Source organism: Pyxicephalus adspersus, chromosome 4, assembly GCF_032062135.1.
Source record: "Pyxicephalus adspersus chromosome 4, UCB_Pads_2.0, whole genome shotgun sequence".
Taxonomy (NCBI): domain Eukaryota; kingdom Metazoa; phylum Chordata; class Amphibia; order Anura; family Pyxicephalidae; genus Pyxicephalus; species Pyxicephalus adspersus.
In genome coordinates, this window is record NC_092861.1 from 3541898 (window position 1) to 3554619 (window position 12722).

Consider the following 12722-nt stretch of genomic DNA (forward strand, 5'->3'; position numbering starts at 1 on the left):
ACCTGATACACAAATCCTTCCACAGTTCTTGTCCCACCTACCTACCTGATACACAAATCCCCCCACAGCTCCTCCCCCACCTACCTACCTGATACGCAAATCCCTCCACATTTCTTTCCCCACCTACCTACCTGATACACAAATCCCTCCACATTTCTTTCCCCACCTACCTACCTGATACTCAAATTCCTCCACAGTTCTTCTCTCCCTTACCTTTCTGACCTCATAGAAAAATACCCCCCCAGGCCCTCTCTTTGCTCCTCTAATGACTTCCTCACTCATAACCTCATCACACGCACAGCTCCAAGACTTTTCTAGAGCTGCCCCAACTCTCTGGAATGATCTTTCTCGTCCTATTCAGCTTGCTCCTACTTTCTGCTCATTTAAAGGAGCCGTCCTTTTTTGGTATACTTCCTCCACCTCCTAGATTGTAAGCTCTTCGGGGCAGGGTCCTCTCCTCCTCCTGTGTCACTGTCTGTATCTATCATTTGCAACCCCCTATTTATTGTACAGGGTTGTGTAATATGTTGGTGCTATATAAATCCTGTTTATTATTATTAATAACATTAATATACAGTGCCTGCAAGGCCAGTACCCCTGCATTGATACTACACCTCCCCAAGCTTTTTAATGTAACTTCACACTTGACAGACCACAGAAGTGTTTACTCATGCAGGCAGAAATATAGACAACCAATGAACTGGGAATTAATGCGATGAATAAAGCAGACTATAAGGAAGTTAAGTAGAAGTTGAGTCTTGTAAAAATGATAGAGAATCAGAATAAACTTCCTGCTGCATCTTCTACACAGACTGACTGGTCAGAAAAAGTATAGAAGGTTTCTCTTTGTGTAAGAACTATTATTGTCCCGTGTCTGCACTGCATGTATGAGCTCATGTTTTATTTCAGGAATAAAGCGGCTTCTGACACCCACCTGCTGCCTCTCCAACTTCTTCGCCAGCTTTTTCTGTGCTGCTGGGTCATCGACCAGGACATGTTCTGGGAGGCGTTTCACTGCAGAAAAAAGAGATTGTTATTACTGCTGGAAAACCCAGAAACAAGACAAAGAAAAACAAAGAAATACAGGAATAATATTCTACATGCAGATGAAATAAGGGGGTCGTTTCATAGTCCATTACTCTTTTCTCTTCTGTCTACTTGCTCCTCACATTTCCACCATCTGTCTGACTGCTTTTTGTTCTTCTTTTCCTTCTGACCTTTTTTTTTACCCATCTAACATCCTGCTCTTCTTGTTCCTATTCCTCCTGACACTTGTTCTATCTACTCCTTCCTCCTCTCCCCTGTCCACCTCTGCCTCATTCTTCTTTCCCCATCCACCTGACCCCCTTGCTCACTTTGTATATGTCCATCTATTCTCTGTTTTTCTTTCAACCACCCACCCACTTCTTGCTCTTCTCTCACCTCCTCACCTATGCTTCTCTCCATCTGCCTGTCCTAAATCTTTCTTCTCCCTACATGACTCTTTATTTTTCCTCCCATCGCCTGCCTGTCCCTGCTCTCTTCCTTCTCATGGCGTGCCAGTCTCGGCTCTCTTCCTACCCATCCTGACTCTTCCTTCTCTTCGCCTGCCTGTCCTGGCTCTCTTCCTTCTCGTGGCCTGCCTGTCCCGGCTCTCTTCCTTCTCATCCTGCTTCTCCTTCTGACTCTTTCTTCTCATTGCCTGCCCGTCTTAGCTCTCTTCCTTGCTTGCTGCTTGTCTGATTTAGATCTATATTTCCTCATTTGTCTAGCTGCAACCTGCTCCTAACCATCTGCCTTCTCCTGCTCATATCTCACTTATTCGTCCTCTTTCTCTTCCTTATTGGTCTCTTCTTCTCCCTTATTTATTGCTGTTCTTTCTTTTCTCCCACTCCTCCTTCCCTCCCCAATCTGTCCTCGCACTCCTTTCTCTTACCTGTCTGGATTTCAATGGGCTGGCTCTTAGGTTTGCTTGGTGCAAGCCCCACGCTGGGTTCAGTCTTCTTTTGTTTCTGTGCCCGCTCTGCCTCTTGTTTGGCTCTTCTTTCTGCCCTCAGCTCTGCATTACTTTTTCCTGAAGGTGGCGCTTCAGTCGTTGGGACACCAGCAGTTGGTGGAGCTGCAGTTGGTGGAGCTGCCAGGGCCGGTGCTGAGACAGGAGGCTGAACCTCAACTAGAAAACCAAACAGACAGGTCAGGAAAATACAAAGACAAAAATCACCCAATATTAGGACTTCTCTACTCAAATAATCACACAAACAGGTGTATGGGTGAGAAAAATTCAATGCAGCCATCGCAGGCGTTCATGTAAGCTGCAAGTGATGGCTGCAGGAGATCCGCAGCTCTGAGATGTAGCAGAAGATAGAAAAAAAAAAACAAACTAAAAATGAAATGTTTTTATATAATACACAATGCACAAAGCCAATACACGTCATTTAAACGTTATGTGCTTTACCCCCATGTAATGTCTCAGGCAAATTCTCCCTTTTTATTTGCTACAATGTAAAATGATGCTGTGCAGATCTTAGGATACCCAAGATGAACCGGGTTCAACACCGAGCGGGGTTATCCCATACCTTTCTGTACAGCGCCGTCCTGCACCCCTTGCACAGCCTCTGCCGCCTTCTCCTTGTTCTTCTTCTGCTGCTTCTTCTCCTTACGCAAACGCAGCTTCTCCTCCTTAGACAGTTCCTGGCCTTTCATCTGGACACAGAAAACAACATCGGGGTCATTCATTACAGACACTGCCAGAGAGACAGCCACTGCCAGAGAGACAGCCACCATGACAGCCACCATCAGAGGGACAGCCACCATCAGAGAGACAGCCACCATGACAGACACAGCCTAAGAGACAGCCACCATGACAGCCACTGCCAGAGAGACAGCCACCATGACAGAAACCACCAGAGAGACAGCCACCATCAGAGGGACAGCCACCGTGACAGCCACTGGCAGAGAGACAGCCACCGTGACAGCCACTGGCAGAGAGACAGCCACCGTGACAGCCACTGGACAGCCAGAGAGACAGCCACCATGACAAACACCACGAGAGAGACAGCCACCATGACAGACACCAACAGAGAGACAGCCACCATCAGAGAGACAGCCACTGCCAGAGAGACAGCCACTGCCAGAGAGACAGCCACCATCAGAGGGACAGCCACCATGACAGACACAGCCTAAGAGACAGCCACCATGACAGCCACTTCCAGAGAGACAGCCCCACTTATTACACACACTATGCCAGACACCACCAGTGAGACAGCCACCAGAGAGACAGACTCACTCATTAAAGTCAACACCAGAGAGAGAGCCAACACTCATTACAGCCACCGCCAGAGAGACACCACGAAGGGGACAGCCTCACTCATTAAAGCTACAACGGCAGAGACCCCCCAGAAAGACAGCCACGACAATAGAGACAGCCTCACTCATTTGAGTCACAATGACAGGCACTGCCAGAGAGACAGCCTCATTCATTGGAGCCATGACAGAGACAGCCTGAACCCCTCCCCCCCAGACACCCCATTCCTTAGAGTCACCAGACATTCGGAGAATTATAAATGGCCGATTTGTGTGACGTCTCTCGTGTTCTTCTCTTCTTTCAGCAGCTTCAGTCCCATTTCCCCAGCCCTGACTCCGGCACCCCCCGGTCAGGAAATGTCCTTTATGGTACAAGGGACTTATTTCTTTCTATGAATGAGCACTGGGGGTTGCCTATGACTGCTGGGGAAGCTGCAAAGCCATTCTGTGCCACTAGGTGTCTGGGAAAACATCAGCAGCTGAAGGCTACCGTGCATGCATGTTCTCCACCGCCCAATCAGAACACTGAAGGAGTGGAGGACAGCAGGGGGTAACTGTTAAATTTCTGACCATTCTCCAGTACAGACACCACCAGAGATACCCCTCTACATATGGCATGGTACATGGCATCCCCAGCACCATGGCATGGCTCTGCATTGTGTACTTGGCGTCCCCGGCACCCCTCCCCCATGTGTGTACCACTGTGCAATGTTACAAGGTGTAACATTAGTGCCATCACTATCGGTGTTCATAGAGGGGACTCAATGTGACCCCAGCTGTAGGTTTGGGAGGTACAAAGGGAATAGCCCCTCCCCCATGTGCTGGCTCTGGCTCACTGCATCACTGTTACCATAATGTGTACAGATGAGTTATCACCCCACCCCCCCAGGAAGGAGGTGACACCCCCAGAGCAGTACCTTGGCCTGCAGACTATCCGGCACCTTGGTCTTCCCACCACCTGAGGGGAGAAATGGAGAAAAACATTAACAGCTCAGTATGGGAGTCCACGGGGGCCCCCAATGACAGGACTCCTCCCTGATATGAGGGGCCCCCAATGACAGGACTCCTCCCTTATATGAGGGGCGACCAGAGAACTGAACGGCCCGGAATCTCACCCGTCGGGTTCGGTCCCTCCATGTCTCTGCCGGCTCCCCTCCCACTCTCAGTGTTCTCCTCCCACCGGGCTGTTCCCGGGCAAAACACGCGAAGAGAGGCGGAAGTGCACAGTAACGGGGAGGAGGAGCCTCAGAAAGCACGTGAGGCGTCAGATGTCAACGTGATGACATCACGGCATCATAGAGAGACGGAGGTGATACAGACAGTAGGGGGAGGTCATATGCAAAGTAGGGGGAGGGGTTATTAAAAGAAGACGATGAGACGATACGGAGATATGTAAAGAAGCATGGTCACGTGATGCACAGTGCATACAGGACACAGGACTCTGATATCAAATTAGAGTAGAGATAACATGACATGAACCAGTGTATAACTTATTATGTATAGGGAAATGTAAACGTTTAATTTTAGGCTCTAGAAACGCTGCATTACGTTATTCCTTCATACACGTGACAGTCACGCTCCGCCCATCGTGGTTCCCTGGTGACAGCCCAGTGGGAAGGAAACACATGGCGGGGAGCTGACCAGTTTAGATGTCACTTCCGGTGTTTTATCACATTTTAGTAGTGTGCTTCCCAGGTTAGTTAGCACAGTATGATAGCCATATGTGCACCTCAAATATTGCTAACAACTCCATGTGTTATAATCATCGTATCGTATAAACCATGTGCAGACCTACATTTATAAAAGTAAATACTAATTAATACTACAAATTGCATCCCTTAACCTTCCTTACAGGAGTGCTAAGATAAGGGGATGACAAGTTCAAAAAACTTGTCATCCCCTGTGAAAACTAAGATCTTTTTGCCGCTTGGCAGTGCTATTTTGAGACCACAGATCCCCAGAGTTTTCAATTTGAGTCAGGGACCCCAAGAGCCTAAAGGAGGTTCAAGATAAAAGGTCACAAGTTCCAAACAAGGATCTCCTCTTACTTTGGGGTGCTATATTCAGACCATTGCCCCCCAATGAACAAGCCCAGGGAACCCCAGGACTATTGTCAATTTCAAAAAAGTGTCAGGGTGGGGCCACTGGAGGCTGAAAAAAATACCTATCATAATATACCTTATAGGATGTAGCTGACCCTACACCTTCTGTGAACCCCAATATCCCATGAATGGAGAATTGTAGGGACCTGAATATGCATGCGCAAGCTAGAAACACGTGTGGCTAAAATCCCCCCCCCCCATTTTAAAACTGTGGCATCATTATAAGATACAAAACTGCCAAACATAGGCGTTGGCACACACACTTTTAACCCTAACATCTCCTAACAAGAAGTTCAAATTAATGCCAGATTAGACAAAACGGGGTCTTTTCTTGCTCCTACATCTTCAAGTCCCTATAGCTCCCCGTTCCTAAGATATTTCTGAGCTGAGATCCCACCCTGATGCTTGTTCACTGGGGGCCCATGGTCCTGAATAAGCACCCACTAAGTAAGAAGAGATCCATGTTTTGAACTTGCGACCCCCTTTATTCTAAAACTTAGGCTAGGGGGCTGAAAATTGCATAAATAGCTGTAAGGGTTCTCAAGGGTTTATGTGCTATGATGGATGTAACGCAGGGTGCAAATGCTTACCAACATGTGATCGCCATGTGACGTTCAACATCATTCCGCACATGAGGGGGTCACAGCTGTGGCAAAATATGAGCTATGTCACCCAGAACCCCCCCATATGCACCAAACACAGTTTATATTACAGACATTAAATCCAGGAGGAGGAGGCATTTATATGAGGGTGGAGTCATGTTTGTAATGTGCCATTAGATGTCCTCTCATTGAATGCCACAAACATGTAGAGAGTGCCAGGGTTAACATTCTTTGTGCATTATCACTGGCCACCAATAGGTAGCACTGTGTCTTTCATGTAACCTGTTACAAAGAACTAGTCATTGCTCTGATCTGTCAAACAATGCAGTTCCAAGACTTGCCACTAGGTGTCATCCAAGTATAAACCAAAATTCTATATCTAATGACATTTGGAGGGCCAAAAATCTTATCTAAACCACAGCAAAAAAAGAATCACATACTCCAGGGAGAGAAATCTGGGACCCTAGTTCCTCAAGGTGAGAGGGCTAAGCACATTCATAACAATGGCCCCTGACAAGGTGGAGCATATGTTAGACAGCAAGTGAAAAGTTTTCCTAAAGGTGATGTGTTGGAAGCAAGGAAAATTGACAAGTATTCAGATCTGAGCAGCTGTGACATAGACCTGTTCCCCACTGGCCATTAGGCTGGATGAGGGCTGAGTGAGAATTGGTCACCTGAAGCCTGCTAACATATTTTATTACAAATGTGCATACAAGTCTACATATATTCTTGTGTATCAAAAGGAGATCATAGTATCAAAGACTAAATGTTTGGTACAGGTATGTATTCATCACACACAATATTCAGGGAGGGTAAGTTAGTCTCAGTACCCGACTCATTACCAAACCCATTTCGCAATCTGCATCCTGAAGGAAAATGGAGACTTTGTGTGTCACATGGGAAGAATAAGGTAAATCTGATGATCTCTGTAAAATAGGATTAGCCAGAAGGTTCTGGAGAGGATCGATGAAGATCTAAGTCTCAATCCAACCCGAGCAGACCCAAGGGATAACTAATGGTCCATATGCCAGACCTCAGAGGAAAACAAAGGAAAAGAATTGCTGTACAAAGGAAAACAGATCAAGCAGGGGTGTAGGAGTTGGCTGCTTACCGAAGATCAGAAGATTTTCCTCTAAAGCTTTTGGCTGATCCTTTTTTAGAGAGATTCATGTGATACACTCAGCCTCGATTTCACCTGAGGAAGCAGAATTGTGAAACGTGTCAGAGACTACTTCACCCTCCCTGAATAATATATGTGTAATATATATACAAATCTGTACCAGACATATCTACAAGAATATATGTTAACTTGTATACCTATTTTCTATAGGAAATAGCTCTTTGTTAGCAAATGTCACTAAACCCCCTCACTTTTGTTGGTAAAAACCAAAATGAATCAAAAAAATAAACAATCATGTATATTTTTATTGTGAGCCATCTATTTGACACTATCTGATACAATTACAGTATTAAAAATAGTAAAGTAAGTAAAAATAGATTTTAAATATTCTGGCCATTATCTATATATAAAACTGTAAAAAATAAAAGTCAATAATGCCCTTAAATAATAAAATGTGCACTTTGAGTCACCTTTAATCCCACAGAGCTGTTGATTCGTTGGGAGGTTTCTTCATATGGGTCCTGCATCATCCTCTTTGGCCCAGTGCAAAGGAAGCGTCCGGTGCCGTCATCTACTTCTCTTCTTCTTCCGGGTTCTTTTTCCTACATCACCTGATCTTGCACTGCACAGGCGTGAGAGCGGGTGAAGTAGAGAAGATTGTAAGGAAGCAATTTTGTAACGAAGTAATTTTGTAAGGAAGCAATTTTTTTTTTCTATTAAAGAAAAGGCTCCCTGATCTCAGGCAGTCGCAGAAGGAGCAGCTGAGAGCCTCTTGGGATGCGTGACGTAGGGATCCTGGTGGGCTTTGCGCTCCATTCTGTCGTGTTGCAATTAAAAAAAATAGAATTTTTACTTTTTTTTACAAAATTTTGTCTACTGTTTTGTAAAGTAAAAATGTTGGGTTTAGGCCCGCTTTAAGTTAACCAAAGCTGCTGGATTTTTATGTGTTAATGAGCTCTGGATACAAAAGAGTTAACAAAAACACTTCAACTCGCTATTAAGAGGAATAAACAATAGATAGTAAAATCAGTTCATAGGTATTCATCTCTACAAGCGACGATGTTTTGAATTGCTGTTTGCATTACGATTCAAATATATTTCCACTGTACAAACCGCATAGTTAGTAAAAAACAAGACACTTGTTTATTGCTACGGGGAGCAGTAGTTCACTGAAGTGATGGCCACTGTTTTGGAAAAGAATTTTCTGGTATTGTATTTAAGTATCGCAGTTGCCGCAATTCTGTGCATGATAGGGTTAATGATAAATTCCTTCATAGTTGCCGTCAACGTCATCGATTGGCTGAACGGGAGAGTGATTTCTTCTACGGACAAAATTCTCACCACGTTGGGGATTTCAAGAATCGTCTTTCAAATTTCTTCTTTCTCTTATGGGTTCCTCACCACTTTCTTCAAAGGTTACCTGAACTCTTCTCCCATACGATACGTGGTGGACGTGGCCGAGGTTTTCAGTACTCAGTTCAGTTTTTGTCTGACAACCCTTCTCTCCATTGTCTTCTGCTTGAAGGTCTCCAATTTCCACACCAACTTCCTACAACAAATGAAGAAGTTTATCCTGAGGAGGGTCGTTCATTTTATTATCATGTCCCTGCTGTTTTCTATCTTTTACGCTTCCATTCAAACATGGGAAGACAATTTCGTAACTTTAATGCACACAGAGAACAACACGACCACAGGAGGCTCCGAAGGGTTCACAGTAAACATCGCCTTTCTGTTAATATTTGTGATTGGAAATACATTGCCGTTCCTCGTGTATTGCTTTGCAGCGACGTTTCTTGTTGTGTCTTTGTATCATCACATTTACAGGATGAAAGCCAACGGCAACATTTTAATTCAAATGGACACTTATTACACAGCTATAAAATTTATGGCTTTGTCTTTTTTATATTACATCGTGCATAGTGTTTCAACTCAAGGCATTGTTTATTATTATTACTTTCACAAATTGGACAGTTTATTGCTTTATGTGTCTGTAGACTGTATTCCAATTCTGCAATCTATCTACTTGATATGGGCAACGGCAAAGCTAAGAAATAGGACAAATTGGATTCTACAAAGAATGGCCAAGTGTTTGTGTAATAGAAAAGGTCCTCAAGCTAAATCCTGTGATTGGCTGGAAACAATAGCTCAATAGAGAATAGGACGAAGAACAGTAGCAAAAGGTATAATAGTAACAAAAAAACAGAATATAGAGGTTGTAACATCGTAAAAGTAACAGTTATATACAATATGGCTGAAAGTTAGGGGACACCTGAATATGAGTTTGTGGGACATCAAATTTTTTGGACTTCAGGTGTCTCCATTAAAGGGTAGTGGGAATACTACAGCATACAAATACATTGTAGACCTTTGTGCTCTGCCAAGCTTGTGGTCACAACTTGGTGAAGGCCATTTTGTGTCTCACCATGACTGTGTCCCAGCCATCTCTATAACCTGGTTTAAGCAGTTTAGTGTGGAGGAACTCGAGTGTCCTGCACTGAGCCCTGACCTCAACCCTAATGAACACACTGGTTTGAGTTGGAATGATTGTTGTGAACTAGGTCTTTTCACCCAACAACTGCACCCTGGGCTAAACTGAAACAAAGGTTCATAGACAGATCCCAGTATCTCATGGAACCTCTACCCAGAGGGTTGGTATAGCTACCATGTGGAGGCCAGCTCCATTGTAATGCCAAAAGTTTCAAAATGTGATGTCCCATAAGCTGTCCAATGGTATATCCAATAAGCTGTCCAATGGAATGACCAATAAGCTGTCCAATATGATGTCCCATAAGCTGTCCAATGGGATATCCAATAAGCTGTCCAATGGAATGACCAATAAGCTGTCAAATGGAATGACCAATAAGCTGTCCAATGGGATGTCTAATAAGCTGTCCAATGGGATGTCCAATAAGCTGTCCAATGGGATGTCCAATAAGTCTTTACTGGTTTAGGTTTCTCAAACCTTTCTGATAGTAGGCCTGATTTATTAAAGCTCTCCAACAATGAAGAACATAGACTATCATGGGAGAGCCCAGGTGAGCTAGCAAACTAGTCCTGATTAGAAAACACTTGCTAACTAATGGCAATGAGTTTGAGCCAACCTATCCCTGGTTTGCAATGTTCTTCCATGAAAGCCTATCTTCTCCGGCATTGGAGTTTTAATAAATCAGGCCCAGTGTATTCTCTTAAAGCCATGTTGTCTCCAACAACTGCCATCTTTATATAGACAATGAACACTCCCACTCCTTTAGTCCCAATACCATAAATGAGAAGGGTTCATTATTCCTCATAGATAGCTGAGAGCCTTTTTTACAGATATACAAGAACATTTTCAATCTGATATTTAATATCCCAACCAATGAACTAAATAATTATAAAGTTAATTATAAAAAATATTCTTGAAAGTAAACAGATCTTGTACTTTAACTTTATTCTAGACAGGTCCTCTTACTCATATAATTATATGCACATTGCTTCTATGTTCCTTGTTGTAACATGTCAAACGAAAATGTAGACATTTGATGCAAATCCATTCAATGTGTAATGGACGGCACATTTTGTCCATGTGGTGAAGGTATGCAAACCAGCTTCAGCAGCTAAAAACCTTACGATTACCACTTGATTACTTTTTTTGTTGAACTTTTGCTGTACAATTTGCATTTTACATTCAAATAGTCAAGTTAATAGACTGCTTGATACTGAGCTGACCCTCATTATAGAAGCACCTTTCATTGCTGGACAGGTGGTCAGGTCCATTTATACAGAAAACATGAATCTGGGTCTGGTTGGTGCAGCCATCATTTCCTTTTTGCTGGGAATTACAACCCAATCCTTTATCATCGGCTTTAATTTTGTTGACTTTCTGAAAGGACGACTGTTAAGTCCCATTGACCAAATTCTGCTGTCCCTTGGGATTGTTAGAATTTGCTTTCAGGTGCTCTCATTGTTTGATGTGTTTTTTATTCTTTTCTTTCAAAGTGTTTTTTCTTTGCCTTTAATGTTATTTCTCTACATAACTGTAAATGCCTGCAACTTATCCAGCATCTGGCTGACCACTGTGTTCTCCGTCATCTTCTGCCTGAAAATTGCCAATTTCCACAACGCCTTCTTCTTACGTCTGAAGACCACCCTGTCACAACAAGTCGTCCGTCTGATTGTGGCTTCCATTCTGCTATCTATTTGTTATATCTCCTTGTATTTGTGGGTTGATAGTTACCTGAATCCAGTCAAGCAACTCCGCAGTCACTCTATCAATGAAACTGAATATTTGACACATGTATACGTTTTTGTAGCCATGGGGAATAGTTTTCCATTCGTTATATATTCCGGCTCAACAATTCTTCTCATCGTGTCTCTGTTCCTTCACATGAAGCAGATGAAATCCAACAGCAATGTGACCACCAATCTGGACACTTACTACAAAGCTATAAAGTTCATGTCTTTTTGTCTTCTTTGCTTCATGTTGCTGATGGCTACCAATGTGGTCGTCTTGTACTATTACAAGAGCCTAGATGTAATACCACTCACTATTATTTGGAATACTTTTCCAACTTTGCATTCCATGTACCTGATCTACAGAACAAACAGATTAAGAGAACATTTCTTGAGTATCCTACATTGTGGAAGGGTCGATGGATGAAGCTCTGGGCCCAGGTCAAGGGAGCGAGTGAAAACAATTAGTCATTGAGATCAACTTAGTACAAAACCATCATGAGTATGGGATTATTATTTGTTTTATACAAGAAATTTACTAGGATTGTATAAGGGTCAAGTACAGGTCCCCGGGTCATTCTCATTCATGGGTCCTGCTATGGGGTTTTCTAATTATCTAGCGTGCACTAGTAGACTTTATAGCAAGTAAATGTTATGCGCAATGTGAAGGAATGTATCTTTGTAGCGTCTGAACACTTTGCATATGAAAAGAAAGCATAAAAAAGTAGTTCCTATATGTATGGAGCCTCTATGCATATAGGAGAGCCTATACTTGCCTATATATGCAGCTATATATATGGGGCCATAGTCTATATATGTAGTTCCTATATGTATGTAGCCTTTTATATGCATATAAGAGAGCCTAGTCCTGCCTATATACGCAGCTATACATATAGGGCCATAGTCTATATATGTAGTTCCTATATGTATGTAGCCTCTTATATGCATATAGGAAAGCCTATACCTGCTAAATATATAGAGCTATAAATATGGGGCCATAGTCTATATATGTAGTTCCTATATGTATGTAGCCTTTTATATGCATATAAGAGAGCCTAGTCCTGCCCATATACGCAGCTATACATATGGGGCCATAGTCTATATATATGGTTCTTATGTATATATCCTCTTATATGCATATAAGCCAGCCTATACCTGCCTATATAAATGGGGCTATAGTCTATATATGTGGATCCTATGTGCATGGAGCCTGTTACATACATAAATATAATAATAGTAATATATCAATTTATACAACACTAAGCCACTAGAAAGCAGACATTCTCACTGTGATGGAATATATCTTGTGTAGTTTCTGAACACTTGGTTTATAAAAAGAGTGACTCAATTTTCTTTCTTTAACATACCATAGTATGTAATATAATCAGAGATGGATTATTAGAG

The 12722-nt window shown here is 42.9% G+C and overlaps 2 protein-coding genes across 2 annotated transcripts in view; one reads left to right on the forward strand and one right to left on the reverse strand.

Annotated features, from left to right (window-relative positions):
- The window catches only part of EIF2B4 (eukaryotic translation initiation factor 2B subunit delta), a 12859-nt gene extending 8310 nt beyond the window's left edge, over nt 1-4549 (reverse strand). Inside the window, exons 1-5 of the mRNA XM_072407239.1 lie at nt 4398-4549; nt 4200-4240; nt 2556-2682; nt 1916-2152; nt 935-1014 (exon numbers count right to left, since the gene is read on the reverse strand). Coding sequence (XP_072263340.1) covers nt 935-1014; nt 1916-2152; nt 2556-2682; nt 4200-4240; nt 4398-4419 — 507 coding nt within the window. The 5' untranslated portion in view covers nt 4420-4549. The remainder of the gene's footprint in view (nt 1-934; nt 1015-1915; nt 2153-2555; nt 2683-4199; nt 4241-4397) is intronic.
- A 5578-nt stretch (nt 4550-10127) lies between these two features.
- Nucleotides 10128-11745, forward strand: LOC140329094 (taste receptor type 2 member 46-like). The gene is made up of 2 exons (XM_072409186.1): nt 10128-10141; nt 11085-11745. The coding sequence occupies exons 1-2, from the start codon at nt 10128-10130 to the stop codon at nt 11743-11745; spliced, it is 675 nt and encodes a 224-aa protein (XP_072265287.1).
- Nucleotides 11746-12722: the final 977 nt, after the last annotated feature.